Source organism: Herpailurus yagouaroundi, unplaced genomic scaffold (genome assembly GCF_014898765.1).
Source record: "Herpailurus yagouaroundi ecotype Mexico unplaced genomic scaffold, PumYag 355, whole genome shotgun sequence".
Classification (NCBI taxonomy): domain Eukaryota; kingdom Metazoa; phylum Chordata; class Mammalia; order Carnivora; family Felidae; genus Herpailurus; species Herpailurus yagouaroundi.
The window spans coordinates 6,235,665-6,256,856 of NW_024412572.1; the positions used below are offsets into that span (position 1 = coordinate 6,235,665).

The window sequence follows — 21,192 nt, forward strand, 5'->3', positions numbered from 1 at the left end:
GTCCTGCTCTGTGCACCCCCCTTCCTGGGAAGTGCTGCTCCACCCCACCAATAAATGGCCTCTGGCTGGCAGGTGCAGGCAGGGTCCTAGCATTGCTTATTTTTAAAATCCCCATCTTTAGAAAATTGGGTGATAAATCACAACCAAATGTTTAGACTTAGTTTTCCTTATTCCTTACCTTTTCTGATTAAATAATATTTTATGAAGAGAATAGCTACAACTCCAAAGGAAAATTTAGTGTTTATTCTTTAGAAACGTGAATATTATTATCCAGAAGACATCCTGGCATAGTTCCTTTAGAGAGATTCCCATTTGGAAAACTATTACTATAGCCATTGGATGTTTTCATTCTTCTTCCTTTTCTTCTCTTACAGGTAAACCCAGCCAGACTCCTCTGCAGACCTAATGTTGATGCTCAAATAGCTAAGAAAAACTAGGTAAGGGTCTTGATTAATTTTTGTTTTCTGTTTTAGATTCTAAAGTAAGCAAAAGAAAACCAGCAATGAGAGAGAAAGAAGAAAGTTCTTCTGAGCAATACCAGGGAGACATACAAACACTTACCCTGCAGGTAAAGAATTTATTTTGGCAGACCAGAACAGTTTCTGTCCACAACTTTATTTATTTATTTATTTATTTAAAAAAAAATTTTTTTTTTTCAACGTTTATTTATTTTTGGGACAGAGAGAGACAGAGCATGAACAGGGGAGGGGCAGAGAGAGAGGGAGACACAGAATCGGAAACAGGCTCCAGGCTCCGAGCCATCAGCCCAGAGCCTGACGCGGGGCTCGAACTCCCGGACCGCGAGATTGTGACCTGGCTGAAGTCGGACACTTAACCGACTGCGCCCCCCAGGCGCCCCCACAACTTTAGCTTTGTGTAGCATACCTTTGTTATCATATAAATATCTTCTTACATACATGTTACATCTATTCATCAAGTGATAAAGAAAATATAGGTTGTTCCTAATTTCCAAGGAAATTATTTTATATCTTAAAACCATTGTTCTCTTTTGAGCCATTCTAGAAGCGCTATTCTGAACCTTCTATTCCCTCAGCTTATATACAAAGCCTTACCCAACAAAACTATCATACAGTAAGAATTCCCTTTGTGATTGGCCTAGGGGATCTGTGCTGATAGATTGACCTCTGGGGGGGTAAATCGGTTTATTTAAGTGCATGTATTCTACAGGTGCCTGGGTGGCTCAGTTGGTTGAGCGTCTGACATCGGCTCAGGTCATGATCTCATGGCTCATGAGTTCGAGCCCTGCATCAAGCTCTGTGCTGTGACCTTCAGATCTTCTGTCCCTCTCTCCCTCTGTCCCTCGCCCTGCTTGCACTCTCTCACAAAAAATAAATCATTTTTTTTTTAAAGGTACATTGGCCTAGGAAAGTCATGAATCATCCTATTACCATCTGGTAATTGTGTATCATTTGCAACCAGGATTTTTCATCTAGTTGCACTCAAGTTCCTGTCCTTACTGGGGAGGAGTAACAACAGAGCAGTCTGTTGCTTTAAATGACAGTTTCTGCCTTTGGCTAGTATCTCCATTTGGAGTCATGACAGCCAGAATCAGAGAAGGAAATTATGTTATACTGATTTTGCCCCACCTTTTAAAGTGAAAAATGAAGAAGAGTCATTCTATTTCTGTGCAACGAGGGGTTCTTAAGAGGAAGACAGTCCTAAAATTCCAAAATAGGAGATAGTGAAAAGATGAGAATCTTAGGGTAGAGGAAACTGTATTTTCTAGCTTTTTCTGTGTGATGTAGATGCTTTGTTTAATGTGGACAGAGCTTGCTCTTTTGTAGCCTAACCCCATTTATAAGACATTAAATAAAAAGGAGAACACTTAAGATTTTTCTTCTATTTGTTTTGCTGCTGTGCTTTTGTTTGTGGGTTTTTTGTTTGGCTTTTTACACTTTTCTGGAGCAAGGCTGGCTTTTAGAGGTAATAAATAAATGGAAGCAAAGCAGGAGTGGATACGCCACACCCCGTTTGGCCTACCTAGGTGGAAGCGCTGCAGGCTCAGCTGGAGGAACAGACCAGGCTTTCTCGAGAGCAAGTTGAAGGGCTCATAGAGGATAGACGGATTCGCATTGAGGAAATACAAGTGCATCAACAGAGAAATCAGGACAAAATCAAAGAGCTTACCAAAAGGTGAGTGTTCAAGAAAGCTGTACCTGACAGATTTTTGCATTTTTCTGAGTGGCTTAAAAGTGGACTGTCCTGGGGCGTCTGGGTGGCTCAGTTGGTTAAGTGTCCAACTCTTGTCCTGCCCTGTATGCACAATAGGCACGCAATAAACATTGAGTACTTGGTGATCCTTATCAAACTGCACCTTACTGCTGCTTTTCTGTGTTAAACATTCTACATTTAAAATTTTTTTTCATGTTACGTTTTTCATCGCTTTATTTTTTTTTTTTTTATTGTCATCTTAAACTTCTCTAGTGCCTCTTCCTCCACTTGAAAGTATGGGGATTAAAATTGGATGTGATACTTAAATTAAGATTTCTGGGGGCGCCTGGGTGGCGCAGTCGGTTAAGCGTCCGACTTCAGCCAGGTCACGATCTCGCGGTCCGTGAGTTTGAGCCCCGCGTCAGGCTCTGGGCTGATGGCTCGGAGCCTGGAGCCTGTTTCCGATTCTGTGTCTCCCTCTCTCTCTGCCCCTCCCCCGTTCATGCTCTGTCTCTCTCTGTCCCAAAAATAAATAAACATTGAAAAAAAAAATTAAAAAAAAAAAAAAAAAGATTTCTGGCCACTGCAGAGTAGGAACTGCCTTCTGGCTCTTGCTGGCTCTGTTTCTTAGAACACAGCAGTATGTTTGCATTTGGCCAGCACTCCTCCACCTTCGTCTTTATTTTTGGTATTTTGGCCTTACGCATAGCATTTTCAGTTTTCATTGGATTTTAATTGTTTTTAAGGGAACAGTGTTTTCATTATTTATTTATTTATTAAAAAAAAATTTTTTTTTTAACGTTTATTCATTTTAGAGACAGAGAGAGACAGAGCATGAATGGGGGATGGTCAGAGAGAGAGGGAGACACAGAATCTGAAACAGGCTCCAGGCTCTGAGCTGTCAGCACAGAGCCCGATGCGGGGCTCGAACTCACAGACCGCGAGATCATGACCTGAGCCGAAGTCGGTCGCCCAACCGACTGAGCCACCACCCAGGCGCCCCTAGGGAACGGTATTTTTAAATTTTCATAGTAATTTGTAATTTTACAATTGTCTTCTAGAATATTAATAACCATCCTGGTTTAACATCATCTACATATCTGAGCACATGATCAATCCCTTATATTAGATAGATCATCCTAAGAATATTGAATGGCATGAAATCCAAGGCCATTAGTGACTGTCTTTTGGGTCTCTTTCAAACCACTTATACATTAACAAGATCCTACTCGCCCACTTTGTAATTGAGAACATAATGTAAGATAGAATAAAATAACTCGTTGAAAGCAAGAGAGATCCTTGTGGTAACTGAATCAATCTCTTTCTTTATACACATACATGTATACCTGAACATATATACATTCATCTGGTGACAGTTATCCTGCTTTGTGCCTGCATTATGCTATTATTTCCCCTTCTCTGCATATCCTATTACTCATGAAAAGAACTGAGTGTGTCTGACATTATTTGGTCAGTGGAAAATTACAGTGATTGCCTCATGGTATTTCATATTCTTTGCAAGCAGTTTGATCATTTGATACAGTATTTTTCTAGGTGTTGATGTTAAACTGATGAACTGCTAACTTCTAGATAGATTTTTTTTTTTTTGAAGATAGAACATCATTCGTCTATTCCAAAATCTCAGTAGTCGGCGAGAATCTATTCAGTACTTTGTGTCTGTTTAGTAGCTGGTACTGTCCTTGAAAATCTGGTGGTAGCAGTGCAAAAGTAAATGATAAATAAGGTATAAACCTTCACTCAGGTTAGAAAATACGCATGGTGGGACACCTGGCCGGCTTAGTTGATGGAGCATGTGGTGCTTGATCTTGGGGTTGTGAGTTTGGGCCCCACACTGGGTATAGAGATTACTTAAAAATAAAATCTTTTGAAAAGAAAAAGAAAAATAGGGCATCTGGGTGGCTCAGTTGGTTAAGCGTCTAACTCTTGATTTCGGCTCAGGTCACAATCTCCTGGTTAGTGAGTTCAAGCTCCATGTCAGGCTCTGCACTGATAGCATGGAACCTGCTTGAGATTCTCTCTCTGTCTCTCTGTCTCTGTCTCTCTCAAAATAAACTTTAAGGACACCTGGGTGGCTCAGTCGAGTGTCTGACTTCAGCTCAGGTCATGATCTCACAGTTCTTGAGTTCTAGCCCCACATTGGGCTTGCTACTATCAGTACAGATCCTCTGGCCCCCCCATCTCTCTCTGCCCCTCCTCCACTCATGCTCTCTCCCTTAAAAATAAATAAAGATCTAAAAATAAATAAACTTAGAAAAAAAAGGAAAATATGCCTTTTGATAGTTAAAACAGCATCATATATAAGCAAGTGTCGGATTGTAGCACAGGCATAGAGATTTAAACTGACATGGAATTTTGGAGAATAGAGAAACTAAATGGGCTTAAAGTTGCCACGATGCCTCCATGGAGGAAGTTGATCTTGAGAAAAGGATAAGATTTGATACCAGGCAGTTTATGTGTGGAGCACAGCATAAACAAAAGCAAAACTCTTTGACATTTTAGAACTTGTGTTCACCCTCAGTCAGGGAATAGTCCACATTTGTGCAGGCTATGTGCGAATATTTCTATATGTCTTTTAATTATATAACCTGAAATTTAGGAAAATATCTATAAAGCCCAGTCTGTTAGCCAGTGAGCAAGGGTAAGTACAGTACATTTTGTCTTGTAAAACATGTAAGATTGCCAGTGACCAGGTTAAGTGTGTTTTTTTTTTTTAATTTTTTTTTTAAACGTTTATTTATTTTTTTTGAGACAGAGAGAGACAGAGCATGAACGGGGGAGGGTCACAGAGAGAGGGAGACACAGAATCCGAAACAGGCTCCAGGCTCTGAGCTGTCAGCACAGAGCCCGACACGGGGCTCGAACCCACGGACCGTGAGATCATGACCTGAGCCGAAGTCAGACGCTTAACCGACCGAGCCACCCAGGCGCCCCTAAGTGTGTTTTTAAAAGTGTTAATGATATTTTACAGAATTCACGGATTTCACAATTTTTAAAGAACCTATATCTTCCCTTTGTCTGAATAACTATGTGTCATAGGTGCCATGTAAGCTTCTTCGTGTCCACATTTGTATTTTGTTTCAGTCTCCATCACACCCAAGAACTTCTCTATGAGAGCACCAAAGACTTTTTGCAACTCAGATTTGAAAACCAAAATAAAGAGAAGTCATGGATGCTTGAAAAAGATCATTTGATGTCAAAGATTAAGCAATACAGCATGCAATGTAAGAAGAAAGAAGATAAAATTAGAAACGTTTGGCCAGTCATTCATGAGAATCATCATCACCAAAATGAATATGTTAAGGTAGTTTTTTTATGTCTTATAGAAATTGTTAATTTTTCTGGAAAAGTTGAAAGAATTCAGAGAATTTCAAAGAACCTGAGAATTGTCATACAAGATTCATTCAGTTCCTAAAGCTGTTATAGCAGCAGCCTCAAGAAATAGGTTTTTTGGGACACCTGAGTGGTTCAGTCAGTTAAGCATCCAACTTTGGTTCAGGTCATGATCTCATGGTTCTCAAGTTTGAACCCCACATTGGAGTCTCTGCTGTCGGCGTGGACCCGCTTGGGATCCTCTATCTCCGTCTCTCTCTGCCTCTCCCTGGTTCGTGCGTGAACTCTCTCTCTCTCAAAAATAAGTAAACATTAAAAAATGATAGTAAAAAGAAATATATTTTTTTTAAGTTTATGTATTTGAGAGAGAGAGAGAGAGAGAGAAAGAAAGAACATGAGTGGGGGAGGGGCAGAGAGAGAGGGAGACGGAATCCCAAGCAGGCTCCACACTGTCAGCACAGAGCCCGATGTGATGCTCGGGCCCACGAACCGTGAGATGATGACCTGAGCTGAAACCAAGAGTCAGACTCTCAACTGACTGAGCCACCCAGGCACTCCAAGAAATAGTTTTCAAAGAGTAGTGTTATCATTACAGTGTTTGCATATTTAGAAAATTAAACTACTGATTGATTTGTTTATTCATTGAATAAATACTTATAACACTCCTACTACAGGCTAGGCTCTGGAGCTACAACAGTAGATAAGTTAGACCAGGCCTGCCTTCATGGCATTTACATTTTCATGGGTGAGAATGGGGACATCTGGCTGGCTCAGTTGGAAGAGCATGTGGCTCTTGATCTTGGGGTCATGAATTCGAGCCCCACATGGATGTAGAGACTACTTAAATAGATAAAAAAAACTTTAATGGGTAAGAAGGAAACATTAACAAAGAAAATGATTGGGGCGTCTGGGTGGCTCAATCAATTAAGTGTCCAACTTCGGCTCAGGTCATGATCTTGTAGTTCGTGAATTTGAGCCCCATGTCATGCTCTGTGCTGATAGCTTGGAGCCTGTTTCGGATTCTGTGTCTCCCTCTCTCTGTGCCCCTCCCCCTCCCAAGCTCTTGCTCGCTGTCTCTCTCTCTCTCAAAATTAAATAAACATTTTTTAAAAATGATAGATTATTAAAAAGTAAATGGTATTAAGGAATTAAAAAGATTATATGAAGGTTGTATGTAGTTGCTAAAAGTCTACTTTCGTAGGGAAGCACGGGGACCCTCTGTTAATGTCTGATGTTTTTGCTGAGACCTAAAATGGTACAGAGCCTGTTGTACAGACCTAGGGGATGAGCATTTCAAGCAGAGGGAAAAACAAATTTAAAGTATGTTCAGGGAGGGGCAGCTGGCTGGCTCAGTCGGTAGAGCAAGTTCATGAGCTCGAGCCCCACATTGGATGTGGACCCTACTTTACAAGAATTTTAATTTAAAAAGAAAAGTATGTTCAGGGAAGAGGGAGAATATCATTGTGGTCATAGAGGAATAAGCAAGAAGGAAGTGGAAAGCAAAGAGGTTGATGGGTTGGGGGGTGGGGGCAGCAGCCAATTGTGGAGGATGCCTTCTAGGGCCTTTACATTCCTGGTGAGAATAATTTAGCTGTAAACATTCTACCTCTTTGAAGGATTGTGTGTAAGGAAGAAACATCTGATTTAGGTTTTTGTAGATCTTCTGGCTGCTTGATGGAACATATATAATATTTGTTGTTGTTTCTATTTAAAGGAAACTTCAGGGGCGCCTGGGTGGCTCTGTCTGATGAAACTCTTGGTTTCAGCTCAGGTCATGATCTCATGGTTCGTGAGATCAAGCCCGCATCAGGCTCTGCATTATTAGTGCAGAGCCTGCTTGGGATTCTCTCTCTCTGCCCCTCTCCTGTTTGTGCTTTCACTCTTTCTCAAAAATAAATAAACTTAAAAAAAATTGAAAGTAAAATAAAGAAAAACTTCAGAAATGTGTCCCAAAACATATATTGTAATGTCTTACTTGAGATAGTTCTGAGCTCCATTATCTGATTCTTCTCAGATCCAAGATATTTGTTTTATTTTAAAGACTTTCTACTATGTACACTTCAGAAAAAGGTTGAGAGAGTCCTCTAGAAATAAGAGGCTTTCACATTCTCTCCAAAGTTCCTTTCTGTCTTGTTCCTTAACTCGTTTTAGACTTAGGGAAATCCTTTCTTTCCTTGCCTAAGTGCTATTTGAATTACCAAAATTGTAATTTTTTCTCCTTCTGACCTGCAGTCCCTAAAAGATAAGTTAGTACAAGAGAAAAAATTGTCCAACATGTATCAAGAGCAGTGCATTTCCCTAGAAGAAGAACTTGCCCGAATTCGTGAGGAAGAGAGAGTGAGGAGAGAGATCTTCAAGGTACAAAATTCTCTGCCACCTCTGATGGAGTGGGAAGTGCAGATGGTTTGGGGAATGCTTCCCTCATCTTCAAAAATGCCTTGCCCTGTCCCTATATTTAGGATCGCACTAACAAGATGGGGAGGCGCTTACAGGTGATGACAAAACGCTATGAGGCCTTGGAGAATCGGCGTATCTTGGAAGTAGAAGGCTTTAAGACAGATATTAAGATTCTCCGGCAGAGGCTGAAAGACTTGGAGCAAATACTCTATAAGGTAATTGCTAATTCTGAATGACCAAGAGGGAGAAAAGGGGTGCAGGTGAGGAGACGTGGCCGTGAGGCCTCCTCAGAAGAGAAATGTGTAGACACACCTCACTAAAATCAGTTTAGCGAGTACAGACCAGAGGGAAGACTAAGTAGACTGAAATCATTGATTGCATCAGTGTACTTCTGTCTTAGCTAAACTTAGCAGAAAGCTTCATCCTTCCCCGTTCAAGAAGTAGAGTACAAGAACTGTGTCTATTTTACCAGTGGAGAAAGTGAGTAATTGAGTAGTAAAGTAATTTCTCCCTATCAAACACAGCTTTATTTAGAATCCAGGTTGCCTCAGGATCCTTCTTAAGGAGATTTAACCAGTCATCCACATATCTTCAATGATTGCTATGTGCCAAACAAGGTCAATTGTGGAAAAGAAGAGATGCTTTCTTTGATTCTTTGGCAAATTTACCAGTAATGTTCATATCAGTGTCTTTTTTTACTCATTATTTATGATCTCTGTCCCATGGCTTCTTTACTGCTATGTGGGAAAGCCAAGAGTCTCACGCCTTTTCTGCTTTAATTGTACTCTACATTTTCCTTCTTTTAGTTAGTTGTTAAGCAAACTAAGGACTGGATTTCTCTTATGTACTACAAGTCTCACAAAAAGGAGCCAGAGAGCCTAGCCTTTCTGACCGATTTCTTCCCCTGGCGTGTGCTATAATCATTTCTTCTTTTTTTTTCCAATCTCTAGGCAACACTTAATGCCCAGGCAAACCAGGATCTTGCCATTCTGTGTGAGGTGCGTGACAGCAATAGACGGGCACATAAGCTACAAGGAGAACTGAAGAACCTTAAGTCCAAAGTATTTGGTCTGGAGAATGAACTTAGACTCTGTTGATGTTTACATTTAGAAATGGCCCTCGTCTGGAATAGGTCTGCTTCCTGAAATCTGAGGAAAAAGTTATTTTCTCCCAGAATCTGTACACATAGAGTTGGCTAGGACAGTGATATCCATCATTATGAAGACCGGGCTAAGAGTTAGGGACCACTAAAGGAGCTCTTCTTGCTAAGTTTTAGCTATAATTTTTGCTGTCCTATTAGCTTTTTTTTTTTTTTGGTCTGGATTGTAACCTTTCCCACATTTTTTCTCCCACTTAAAATATGACAGTTTTTTGTTTTTTTAAGAAGGCAATGACAATGAAAATTTAGGAAGAAAGTATTTTCTTCACTCAGCTGGGCTGAGTGTCAGTAGTTGGAACACTTTCCCTGAGATCAAGGCATCCTCTGAGGTTGCCCAAGGCAGCAAATCACATTCTGTCAAATGTGAACAGGTAGTAATTCTGCTATTTAACTTTCTTCCCTCATGAGCGGAATTACTTTTTTTGGATACCCAGTCTCAGGAAGTTTCACCAGAGGGCACTAAAGACCTCTTCCTTTCTTTCTCCCTTTATTTCTCTCTTTTTCTTTCTAGAGACTCCATTTTTAAACAAAATGTTCACCTAGGAAAATAAAAGTGCCACTTTGCTAAGAGTGAGTGAAACTTCAGTGATCCTTGTATGAAAGCTCATCATTTCACCAATAACATGTTTTTAAAAAAATAATGTATATATTGTATATTACACATTAACTATTTTTCAATAAAAATGTAATTGAGGATATTCTAGTTTTCTATAATTTGTTAAAAACCACATTTATAACTTTGTTAATGACTTTACTTGTTCCAAGTCTCTGCAGTTTTGTACAAGTATTAAAGTTTTGCTCTGAAATTCTATGATTTAATAAGCCTTTTTGTTTTGCCTAGTGCCAAAATAGCAACTGTAATGAAAAAGTAGTTCTTTAAGTGTTAGAACAAAAAGAAGAACCATCCACATATGTAAGTCCCTCTAAAGTCCAAGACTAATCCCTCTGGGAATTTCTGGCTGAACTTGTTAGTTGAAAAAAACCTGATCTGTTATCATAGACATTAAAGAAGAAAGTAGCATCTCCTACTGGCAGTTCAATCACCATTTTCTTTTCTTTTTTTTTTTTTTTTTTTAAATTTTTTTTCAACCTTTATTTATTTTTGGGACAGAGAGAGACAGAGCATGAACGGGGGAGGGTCAGAGAGAGAGGGAGACACAGAATCGGAAACAGGCTCCAGGCTCTGAGCCATCAGCCCAGAGCCCGACACAGGGCTCGAACTCACAGACCGCGAGATCGTGACCTGGCTGAAGTCGGACGCTTAACCGACTGCGCCACCCAGGTGCCCCAATCACCATTTTCTTAATACAAATATGGAAACCTGAGTTCTTTCCTTTGTCCTGGATGAATCAGAATGAGGCTATACTAAGCTAAGATCAACTGACTGTCCAGAGGCTGTCCAGGTACATATGCAATTATTTTGGTCCAGAGGCAGAACAATTTGCTTTATAGAGGATGTAGATGGAAAAATGGATAAAGTTTTAGTGCCACTACCTTTGGTTCTATCACATATAAACGAAGAGATGTTCGTGAAATAAGAGGAGGAGAATGAGAGCCAGTTCGATGGGGGCAGCAAGAGGAGTAGCTAATCCTTAGGGCTGATTGCCTCATTTTTCTCAGAGGGAATAAAATCAAGGCCTTCCACTGAGAGTGAGATGGGGCACTGCTGTCGTGCGGAGCTTGAGAAGAGTGAATGTTTGGAAAGAGGAGAGGGCACTGGCGAGGGGCAAGGGATAGAACCATTAGGAGTAGGTTTTGATGAAGGATTTGGTGAGTTGAATTGGCTGCCAATGAAAAAAAAGTCTAAGATTCCAGCAAATCACTGTCTGCGTCATGTGTCCTAACTTACCAAGTAGGTAAAGGCAGAGAACTAAATGGATCTAGAATAGGCAGACAGGAGAAAGGGCCAAAGGGAGGCACTGCAAAGAAAATGTTTCAAAAGATGGTGTTTGTTTTTAAAGTAAGCTCTAGGCCCAAGGTGGGACTTGAACTCAGGACCCTGAGATAAAGAGTTACGTGTTCTACCAACTGAGCCGGCTAAGTTCCTCCAAAAGGTTTTTTTGGGTTTTGTTGTTTGTAAATCTGTTAATGGGTGTAAGCTGTGAAGTATTCTACTCCTGGACTGATTGGTAGCTTAATTTCAAGTCAGTCCTACAAAAAGAAGTGTGAACACAAGCTGAACTTGTGGAACAGTTATGTACTTGATTACTTGGTGTCTAAGGTAGCATCATAGTATACCCATATTATTGTGGATGGGATAGCTCTCTTTTTGGAAACGATGTAATTTTTTTCTGAACTACCAGATGATAATATTCACATCTTAAGTGGTACATAAGTGTGTGGAGTGAGATTGTTACTAAGAAACCCACTGCCCTTGCCATAGGAGCTTTCTGGGAGCTTGGCTGTCAAATAGAAGCTATTATTGCTTTTGTTTGCAGATCTTGGCATCTCTTCTTTGCTTTTTGGGCTGCGTGGCTTCTTTCTGAAAACTGAGCCAGCCATGCTTTTTTTTTTTTTTAATTGTGTTGTATTGACACATTAACAGACCAACAAGTGCCATAGAATACAAAGTTGAGAAATAGACCCAATTAAATATTGGAATTTAGGTTACTGTAATAGAGTCAATTCAAATTGGTGTGGTAAATATATATTTGTTTTAGTTAAATATTTATTATAAAATCATATGCTTGAAAAGTTAATTCATTTACCTCCATCTCTATCTATCTTCTTAGATAATTGTGGGTTCACATGTGGTTGGAAGAAATACAGAGTAAGATGTTATTTGTCCAGTTTCTCCCAGCCATTCCATTTTGACATGGCTAGTCTGCTGTTTTTTGCATCCCAACAAACTCCAATTGGACCACGGTGTTTCTGATGGACCTCCTGTTGGTTTTGTGGCATTTTCTTTCCTCTTTTGGCTCACGATTGTCCAATCCACTAAACATCTTCGTATTTAACCATATCGGTGCTAATTTTAAATTAGTACAATCTCGATACTACTTTGTTGACTGTTCTCTGTCTTGACATTTAGAAAGGGATAATGAAATATTAAATGGAGGGATCCAAAATCTGAATGAGTCTGATGTATTGTCATGCATATTTCTGTAAGATTTCATTTGGCCACAAGCTCGATAATTGGTCAAGACTGGACTGGTCTGTCTGGGGTTCTTTTACTTAACTAGAGTGATTCTCCACTCTGCCCTACACTCTTGTATCACTTCCTAGGCCAGGGCACCACCTGATAAGCTTCTACAGAAGAGCTATGCTCTCTATGTGCCAAAAGCTATGCTTTCTTGCTTTATGTCAAAGCAATGAATTCCTTCCCCCCAAAAATGACCTTATTAAACTCTTCTTTATATGTTCTTTGTTCAAATCCTCTATAATGTCTTCAGGATTCTGTATTTCACCTCTACTCAGTCTGACCGTAACCTTGAATTCATCCTGCCCCATCTTGTGTCATGCCTGGCCTCCAGCTTCACCTCCTGAGCACTCGCATTTGAGGGTGCCACCCCATCCTCACGTGTTCTCCTTGCTTCGTAGATCTCTCTGTCCTCTCTGACTCCTCTGTCGGCTGGGTTTGCTCACTCCTTGTCTGACTCCCTTCTGCTTATCATGTCAATGTCAATATTCCCAGGACTCTCTCACCCACAGGATCCTCCCTAGGTGATCTGCTTTTCCATGATTCCAGCAACTAATGGTGAGAATGTTAGGGGATTTCTTTGCCTAGAGGTATCGAAAAGCAGGAGTAATCTCCCTTGAGAATAGTACGAAATTTAAAAAAAACCACTCAACTTTTATTATTTTTAATTTTTTATTTATTTTTTATATACCCAACATGGGGACCGAAAGCACAACCTTGAGATCAAAAGTTGTATGCTCTGCTGACAGCCAGGAACAGCATGGAATTTAAGGGAAAACCTACCTGAAAGCAAAGTATCCACCTAGTAAGCAAAGGTAGCACTGGGATGGGAAACTGTATAGCAAAGGATGACTGAATCCAGATGAGAGAAATAAATCAGAGACTGATTTAAAGTCCCCAAGTTCACTTGCTAATGACTTAAAGGAAAACAGAACATGAAATGTCCCCTAAAATGAGCTGGGATGATGGAATGCAGGGGTTTTGCATGTGTATCTCTCAGTGACTTGCTTTGACAGGCCTCTTTTTAGGATAAGATGTCAGGTTGAAGAGCAGAATCTTTGTTAAGGCAGAAGAATTTTTTTGAAGCTCTAGGGAATATAAATACTTCGGAAGAACTCAGCATTTCACTTTCTCCCAAAGTGATTTCTTACACCCAACACCCACCCTGACCACCCTACACTACACCACACCCACACCATGTATGCAGTGAATATATGAAGGGCCAGGAAAACAAAACAAAAAAATCTCACCACATGACTAGTTGCGCTGTCCTTGTCCCAAATCACTAGACTGGGTCTCTCTCCTTTCTTCATAGCTTAGCCCGATGAGAACGTTCTGTCTCAATTGATTCTTGGAAACTGACTTCATTATTTTTTTTTTTTATGGTGAAAAAATTTATATTTAGATTTAGCCAGCTGGACTCAGTTTAGATGATCCCAATTTTGTTGGCAACATCCAAAGCGTCATAGTCAGGAGCCAGTGGAACATATGTCTTCTTCCCTCCATTGGGCCTGACCAGGGTGTTGACCTTGGCCACGTCAATGTCATAGAGGTTCCTCACAGCCTGTTGGATCTGGTGCTTGTTGGCCTTGACATCCACAATGAAGACAAGTGTGTGGTTGTCTTCTATTTTCTTCACGGCTGACTCAGTGGTCAGCGAGAACTTGATGATGGCATAATGGTCAAGGTTGTTTCCCCTGGGGGCGCTCTTTCCTGGATATTTGGGCTGCCTTTGAAGACACAGTGTCTTGAGCCATCAAAAGGTAGGTGACATGCGGATCTTTTTTTTCCTGTGACCGTGGACACTTTAAAAAAAATTTTTTTTAACATTTATTTATTTTTGAGACAGAGAGAGACAGAGCATGAACGGGGAGGGTCAGAGAGAGAGGGAGACACAGAATGGGAAGCAGGCTCCAGGCTCTGAGCCATCAGCCCAGAGCCGGATGCGGGGCTCGAACTCACGGACCGTGAGATCGTGACCTGAGCCGAAGTCGGATGCTCAACCAACGGAGCCACCCAGGCGCCCCCGGTGGACACTTTTAGCACCGCTTTCTTGGCCTTCAAAGCCTTTGCTTTGGCTTCAGCTTTGGTAGGGTCAGGGGCTTCCTTCTCTGCCTTCAGTGCCATCTTTGTGAAAGGGCTGGTTCTTGTAAAGGGACTTTAAATATGACTTCCCTACTCAACACCTTAGTGTTGGCCTAGGGAGGAGATGGGAGAGAAATTGACCTTGTCCTCACCCCAATGCCTTCCCAGTCCTGACAAGCCTCAGTGCTAATGGGCTTTGCTGCCTGCAGAGGGCGTTGAGAGTGGATGAGCAGTGTTGCTCTTTAATTTTCCCTCTCCAGAGCCAAGTTAAATTCCGGAGAACCACATACAGTGAGGATTTTTGTTTTCTTTCTTCCATCCCCAGCCCGGGTGGCGGCAGAGCTCAAAGGGTAGTCTGTTCTGGGGAAAAGACGGCGTCTGCCTCTCTCCCAAACCAGCCCTGATCAAATCCCAAGCAGCCGGTCCTTAGATAACATGGCTGAGAAACCCGAAACCAACAGTTCTGACTCTCATCAGTGCCCAGCATCGCCGTCTGGAAACGGAGACATGCTGCTGAGATGCCACAGTGATTGAGTGTTAAGTGGCATGGCTGGGGTTCTCTCACCAGAGTTTATAGCCTGGACCTATGAACTTAGACAAAGAAGTTTTTCAGAAAGTCTGTCTGGGGTTTGAGCACTGGAGCTGTTTTGTAGCACTCTGCACATGTACTGGCCATTAGGATCATTGTTCTTCCCTAGCAAAGCCATAAGGGAGGTTCATCCAACTGTGCCATGCACTTGCCTGGGTTGCCTGCAGCATTCCCAGCAGGTGAGTGGATTCACTTGTGTTTGAGGCATGGGAAGGAACATCTGTGTTCTTGCTTTTGCTTTAATAGAGGAAGACATCCTTAATTGAGTGGGCTGAAGAGGAGGCAGGGGAGTAAGAACATTTTCCGTTGTTACAGAGTGTTTATTGAATGACTTCTGGGCAGGATGCTATAGGAGGAGTACAGGTTGTAGAGTTGTAGAACAGACGTGGTCACTGACAAGCCCTGTTAGGCATTTGAGAAGCTGGGAAGTTTGGAGTGATAGCTGTATATGGAAGAGTTTCTTCAGGATGAAAGAATAGAGGTAGGAAATCCAGTCTCTCCCAGAGGCTTAGAGACCTACAGCATGTTCTGAAAATGCTGAGAACACCCTCCATGCTGCAGAAGGTGGTGCCAGAGAGCTAAGTCATGCCAGAAAGCTGCCTCTGAGTCTACCATCTGTACAGCCCCCCAAAGGGGAGCGTGTGTACACCTGTGTGTGTTCATGCTTGTGGGGACCAACTGTGTGGGTTGTGTCTTGGGAGAAGAGAAGAAAGCACCAAGAGTTCACTGAGAGGTACTAAAGCACCAAGCACCATGGCGAGCCACAGAGCTCTTAGACATCAAACATTCCCAGGATGTGGGAATGAGGCAGAAGCTACCCAGAGCTGGGGGTCACTATGCCTTAACTTCAGCTACAAAGTTCCTGACCATTATCTGTAGTAGCAGATTGCAGGATGCAGACAGGAGAGACTGTCATTCTAGTGGGAATTAGTTGTCAAAGAGACTGGAGGTGGAGCTTCAGGGAAGGCTCATTTAGCCTCTGTTTCAGCACCAACTAATGAGCAATGAAGAGCACTGTTCACCCTTTCTCCTTGTGGGTCTCCCAGCCAACAAAGCAAATCTGAGTGGAGGGGAATATTGCTACTACTCTGTGGAAAAGCGTGAGCAAGTCAAAGTTAATTTTTTGACTTGGGTAATTGTCCGTTGACTTGCTAGAGAATCCTTTTCCCTGGGGGAAGACGGAAGGAAGACAAGTGGTAGTAATTTGGAGGCATTTACACTGCACACTGGAAAGAGAAGCAAAACCTAGCAATAGATGCCAAATTTAAGCTTTGAAGCATATAGTTCTGGTCTGGGTCATGCCTTGCATTTGCAACAGATAGAATGAAGAACTCATTTGCTTGGGAGGGAGATGAAGTCATAGCTCTCAGTATGTGAATCGCCCGGGATCTTTCCTGAAAGCCAAGGAGCTTTGTTCTGGTACTTCAGCATAACATCTCTGCCCTCTGTTCATCTTTTCTTTGACTCTCTTCATCTGGTTCATTTGACTCTCTATGATGCGATCTTGTACATATTCTTCTATAAAGATGGTATAAATGTTCATCTGTTTCCCAATCCAGTATGCAAAATTATTTAGGACCACAAATGTAGAGAAACTAAGGCTTGGGGCTTAGTTCATACAATTCTTTCTATCATCCAGAGAGAAGGGCCCAACTGCACTGGAAATCCAGAGGAATATCCAATAAGAAGCATTCAGTGAGGGTTTCCACTTTCTCCCAGGACTAGCCTCCAAAGCAGCAAACTGCAGAAAGTCTTGTAAAAGATGGGACTCATGGAAGGAAGAGAGAGGAAAAAGTGACTTCTTCTGTAAAGAGAAGATCAGGAAGCATTGGTGAGGGTTGGGAAGGGGGAGAATGAGAAGAATTATCATGTGGCTCGGTGAGTTATGGATGTGCTGAGAGTGAGCTCAGAGTTTCCAGGGTGAATATATTGCTCCAGGGGAACTTCCAGGGAAATATGTGCAAAGGGAAAAAAAAAAAAAGGCATTGGCTCTGAAGTTAGAAAGCCTGAGTTTGAGTCCCATTTAAGACACAGGTCACCTACATCACCTTGAACCAGATATTAAACATCTCTGAGCCCATTTCCTTATCTGTAAAATGGAACTAGTGAAACCTATAAACACAGATGTTTTACATGAGTTGAAAGAAATAAATAAATGCTTGCCAAGAGGGCCATGGCACTGGGAGATAGCTTCAGCACTGTTCTCTCTTAGGAATTCTCTCAAAGTGAAGGAACTCATTCCTCCCCACTTCATAGCCTAAGACATTGACTTAGTGATGGTCCAGAAACCCTCACTGATTTATCATCAGAATTTCCACTACCAAGATATCTCCATGAAATACTTTTGAATAGCAGAGAAGCTCCGGAAGTGAAAAACACGAGTGCGGGTCTGTATGGGCAGAAGGAAGTATGGAAGGTCAGGCCAGAGAAGGAGTGCTCTGGATACAAGGGAGAGAGAACCAGAGGCTAACAATCTGGTTCTAGTTCTGATTCCATCACTTACTGTTTATGTGAACTTGGTGCAGATCACCTTGAAGAAACTGAGGCTTGTGCAGTTCATAAATAGAGGAAAATACTTTTCCTACTACTCTAATGTGGTTGTGAGAAATAAAACACATATGATAAAGACATAAAATTGTTCTCTAAGCTCAAGTTGCCACATTATCCTGTAGGTGTCAGGTTTGAGGAAATGGAAAGGGTGGCCCCAGGATCATGGGATTCAGTCAGTATATGCTACCTCCCTATGACTAGAATAAGAATTGCTTCGGACACAAGAGTTCTGCCACCACACCTACTCGTCACTGCACACAATTCCCTTTTGAGTTCTCTACAAACCAGAATTTTCTGGTTCCTGTGCTAACCTTGGCCTATTTTAGAAAGCTTAGACTGACCTCTCTCACAAAGCTTCTGTAATTTGGGAGAAGAAATTTGGGGTTTGACCTGATGCTGACATCCTAGCCAAGCCGGAGACCAGAGCCCACCCCATCAGAGGGTGAGCATGATGGAAATGATTTTCCTTTTCAGGTGTGGTTTTGCCATGTGACCCTGGGGTATTCTAGACAGGTGCCAGGGCTGAAGTGAGAGAGCAAAAGGACAGTGAAAACCATCAGAAGAACGAGTGAGCATCCAGTCAAATTGACATGACAATGAACAGACATTGGTGGCAATATTGTGCCACTAAAATTATACCTCAACCTATATACTTAGCTCTGGACCTCAGGGAGAATGACAGCCAGCTCAATTGATCGAAAAAAGAATTTGGGTCTCAAAGTCTGGCTGCTGCCTTGCTGTGATATCATTAGGAGTCAAAAGGGATTTGGAGCAAGCAGTCTGAAAGCAGACTCTGGGGGTGAGGGATATCTCTGTGCCGGGGAGGTCACCACAGCAGGAAAGAGACAGAAGAGGGAGAGAGAGCCACAAGGTTTCCCACCCTCCTTATCCCTGCCTACCCCTGCACCTTCTCACCATAAGTAGAGAAAGAAATGATCTATTCATTTTTTTGTAAGTAATCTCTACACCCAATGTGGGTCTTGAACTCATGACCCCAAGATCAAGAGCTGCATGCTCTTCCAACTGAGCCAGCCAGATGCCCCAGAAATGATCTCTTTAAGGTATAAGAACATAGAGTGGGAAGAGGAGGGCAAAGAACTGAGGTATGCAAAGTGATCTCTTTCCTTTTCTGAATTTCTTTGGAATTCAACGTTTGGACCAGAAAATCAGCCTTTATGTTGTTAGATCTCTTTTTCTATGGAATATCTTTTCTCCTAGACTAAATGGCATGCTCTCTGTGTTATATCTCTCCCAGTTCCCACATAATAGATAGTTCAAGGGTTTGGTTGATGGAAGTGGTTGTATGTGTTCTCCCAGGAGGGCTAGTCTTGAAGAGAAGATTGTGGCAGGGATACCACCTGTTTCCATCACAAAGTCCTGAAAGTGACTCAGCCTAACAGCCAGTCTGGTTGCTCCCAATAAGAGAGAAAAAGAGAGAGAGAGAAACAGAGAGAGAAAGGCTCTATTTACCGAGACCCTGATCACCTCCCACCTGCCTCAGCCAAGCTTGTCCACACTGGCTGCTCCTGTCTCTCAGTCTTTTGGAGAGAGAAAAGAGCACGGGAAATGTCACATCTATGGTTTGGAACTTTGCAGACATTTTCTTGGGGCTACTGTGAGAGAATTGTTCTTCAGATCCACCTTTTTTAAACGAAGTATACCGAAAGTTCTGAGGGATGTTTGCTCCTCAAACATTAATGAATGCTAAAATGGATTTTGTGGTCCATATTGAGAAGGCAAATTTCCCACTTTTGGAGCCTCACAGTGAGGTTGGGGAGTCTGTACATATCAGTGGGTGGGGCAGGCTGTCAGTTCTACTAAAGCTCCAAGCAGGATGGGGTTGTTCAAGACTGGACTGGTCCAAGAAAACTTCATAGAGCCTGAAATGGACCTTGAAGCAAAGGCCAAACTTGACCAACTAAAAAACAAAATATATTGGAGCATGGTGAATGAATTCATTTTAGCTAAAGCATGTTTCGTTGGTCATATAAAGTTGGAAAAGGTTTTGGAAAGCCTTGAATTCCAGATTTACAGTTTGCATTTTAGTCAGTAAGCACTAAGAAGCCATTAAATATTTTTGAGCAACGGTATGAATATGTAAAAGAATTTTATAAAGACTATCTGGTGGTAGTGGAGAGTATGTTGGGGGTTGGGGGCTAATTGGGAAAAGTACAATAGTCCCTAAAGATTAGTGGACTATTGAGCGTCCAACTAAAGTGTTAGCAGTGAGAAGGGGAAACACAGTACTCAATTCTGTGAACTTCTGTCTTGGAACACCATTTGCATGTTGTCGGTCTGATTTAAAAATATCTGGGAAAAGGGGCACCTGGGTGGCTCTGTTGGTTAAGCATCTGACTCTTGAATTCAGCTCAGGTCATGATCTCATGGTCTGAGTCCCTCTCTCTACCCCATCCCACCTCCCTCCCCCTCCTCTATCTCTCTCTCTCAAAACAAACAAACAAACAAACAAACAGACAAACAAACAAACAAACTTAAAAAATATCCGGGAATGCTTCTGATCCTTCATTTCTTTCATAGTCTCCTGACCATTTCCCCCAGGAGAGTGGAAAAGAAAACTGCACTGTTACCTGTTGACTGTCCTTAGGCAACTCTGCTCCCCTGGACCTCAATTATCTACCTTAAATCAGATAATAATTATTTTACCTGCTGGAAGGCAGAGAACTGGAACACAGAATATCTTGATGATCTTTTCAATTCTGAGTCCCTTTCTGTTTTATTTTTAATTCTTCTTTAGAACGCTCCATCTACTCTCCCCTAACAGCTATTTCATCCCAGTCTGGGAGAAACCATTTGGGGGTTCAGTCTGGGATACATACAACTTCCCCAGCATCTCTTGTTGATGTGGTTGAGTCTGGGACAGAAGGGTGTTCAGATCCAACCTGGAGGAAGAAACTGACGGAGTTCAGTGGTCATTGCCTTCCAACTAATATCATGCCTACTCTTGATACCTAAAGTAGGAAGTAGGGTCGTCACGGGCCACGAAAGGCCCTGGAGCCTCAGGCGGTACCCCCAACTCTTCCCCAGCATGACCTCTCCCCCACTCCCCCACCCCGCTTCTACCCAGTTTCTACTTCACTTCGGCTTGGGGCGCACCACCACCAAATGCCTGGGCGGTACCTCAGTTGCCCTCGATCACACCAGTTTCGGATCAGAACTGGCCCCCTCCTACACCCCAAACGTCCCGAGTTGGCGGTGGCGCCAACCTCTGGCCGCATCTCTCGCCACCCAGAGGGGCTCTCCCCTCTTCCTGGGGCTTCTCAGGGGCGGAGTCCACCTGTGCCCCGGGGGCGGGGCCTGGGCGGGGGCGGGACAGGTGGGAGTGCGGTCGCTCCCAGAGCTGGGAGAAAGAGCCGGAGCGGGAGGCGGCGGAGGAGAGGCGGGCCGGCGCGCACCTAGGGGAAGCCTGCCTGTGGGCAGAGTGTGAGAGCCGGCGAGCGGGCGAGGAGGCGGGAGGGAGGGAGGGAGGGAGGGCAGGCGGCTGCGAGCCTGCGACGAGGAGAGGAGTGGAGAGGAGAGCCGGGCGCGGAGGACACTCGGGGGAGGAGGCGCCGGCTCGGCTCGCCGAGAGAGACCTGAGAGGCGGCGCGAGGCGCCCGCGCAGCCGGAGGGATTCCTCGCGCGCGGAGCATGAGCCGGCGCCCGGCTGGAGAGCGGCCGGGGGACACGGCCTCCGCGCAGCCCTGAGACGCTGGGCAGGGGCTGGGGCTGGGCCGCCGTGCGCCGGGGGCG

The 21,192-nt window shown here is 42.9% G+C and overlaps 1 protein-coding gene and 1 pseudogene across 4 annotated transcripts in view; one reads left to right on the top strand and one right to left on the bottom strand.

Annotated features, from left to right (window-relative positions):
* CCDC77 (coiled-coil domain containing 77) overlaps positions 1–9,885 on the top strand; it is a 31,882-nt gene extending 21,997 nt beyond the window's left edge. For all 4 annotated transcript variants that reach the window (XM_040462618.1, XM_040462621.1, XM_040462619.1 and 1 more), the window contains 6 exons: positions 474–568; positions 2,006–2,154; positions 5,275–5,494; positions 7,756–7,881; positions 7,983–8,135; positions 8,871–9,885. In XM_040462618.1, the coding sequence (XP_040318552.1) occupies positions 474–568; positions 2,006–2,154; positions 5,275–5,494; positions 7,756–7,881; positions 7,983–8,135; positions 8,871–9,017 (890 nt within the window). In that variant the 3' untranslated portion in view covers positions 9,018–9,885. The remainder of the gene's footprint in view (positions 1–473; positions 569–2,005; positions 2,155–5,274; positions 5,495–7,755; positions 7,882–7,982; positions 8,136–8,870) is intronic.
* Positions 9,886–13,588: 3,703 nt separating this feature from the next.
* Positions 13,589–14,345, bottom strand: LOC121022059 (60S ribosomal protein L23a-like; annotated as a pseudogene).
* Between the last annotated feature and the right edge of the window lie 6,847 nt (positions 14,346–21,192).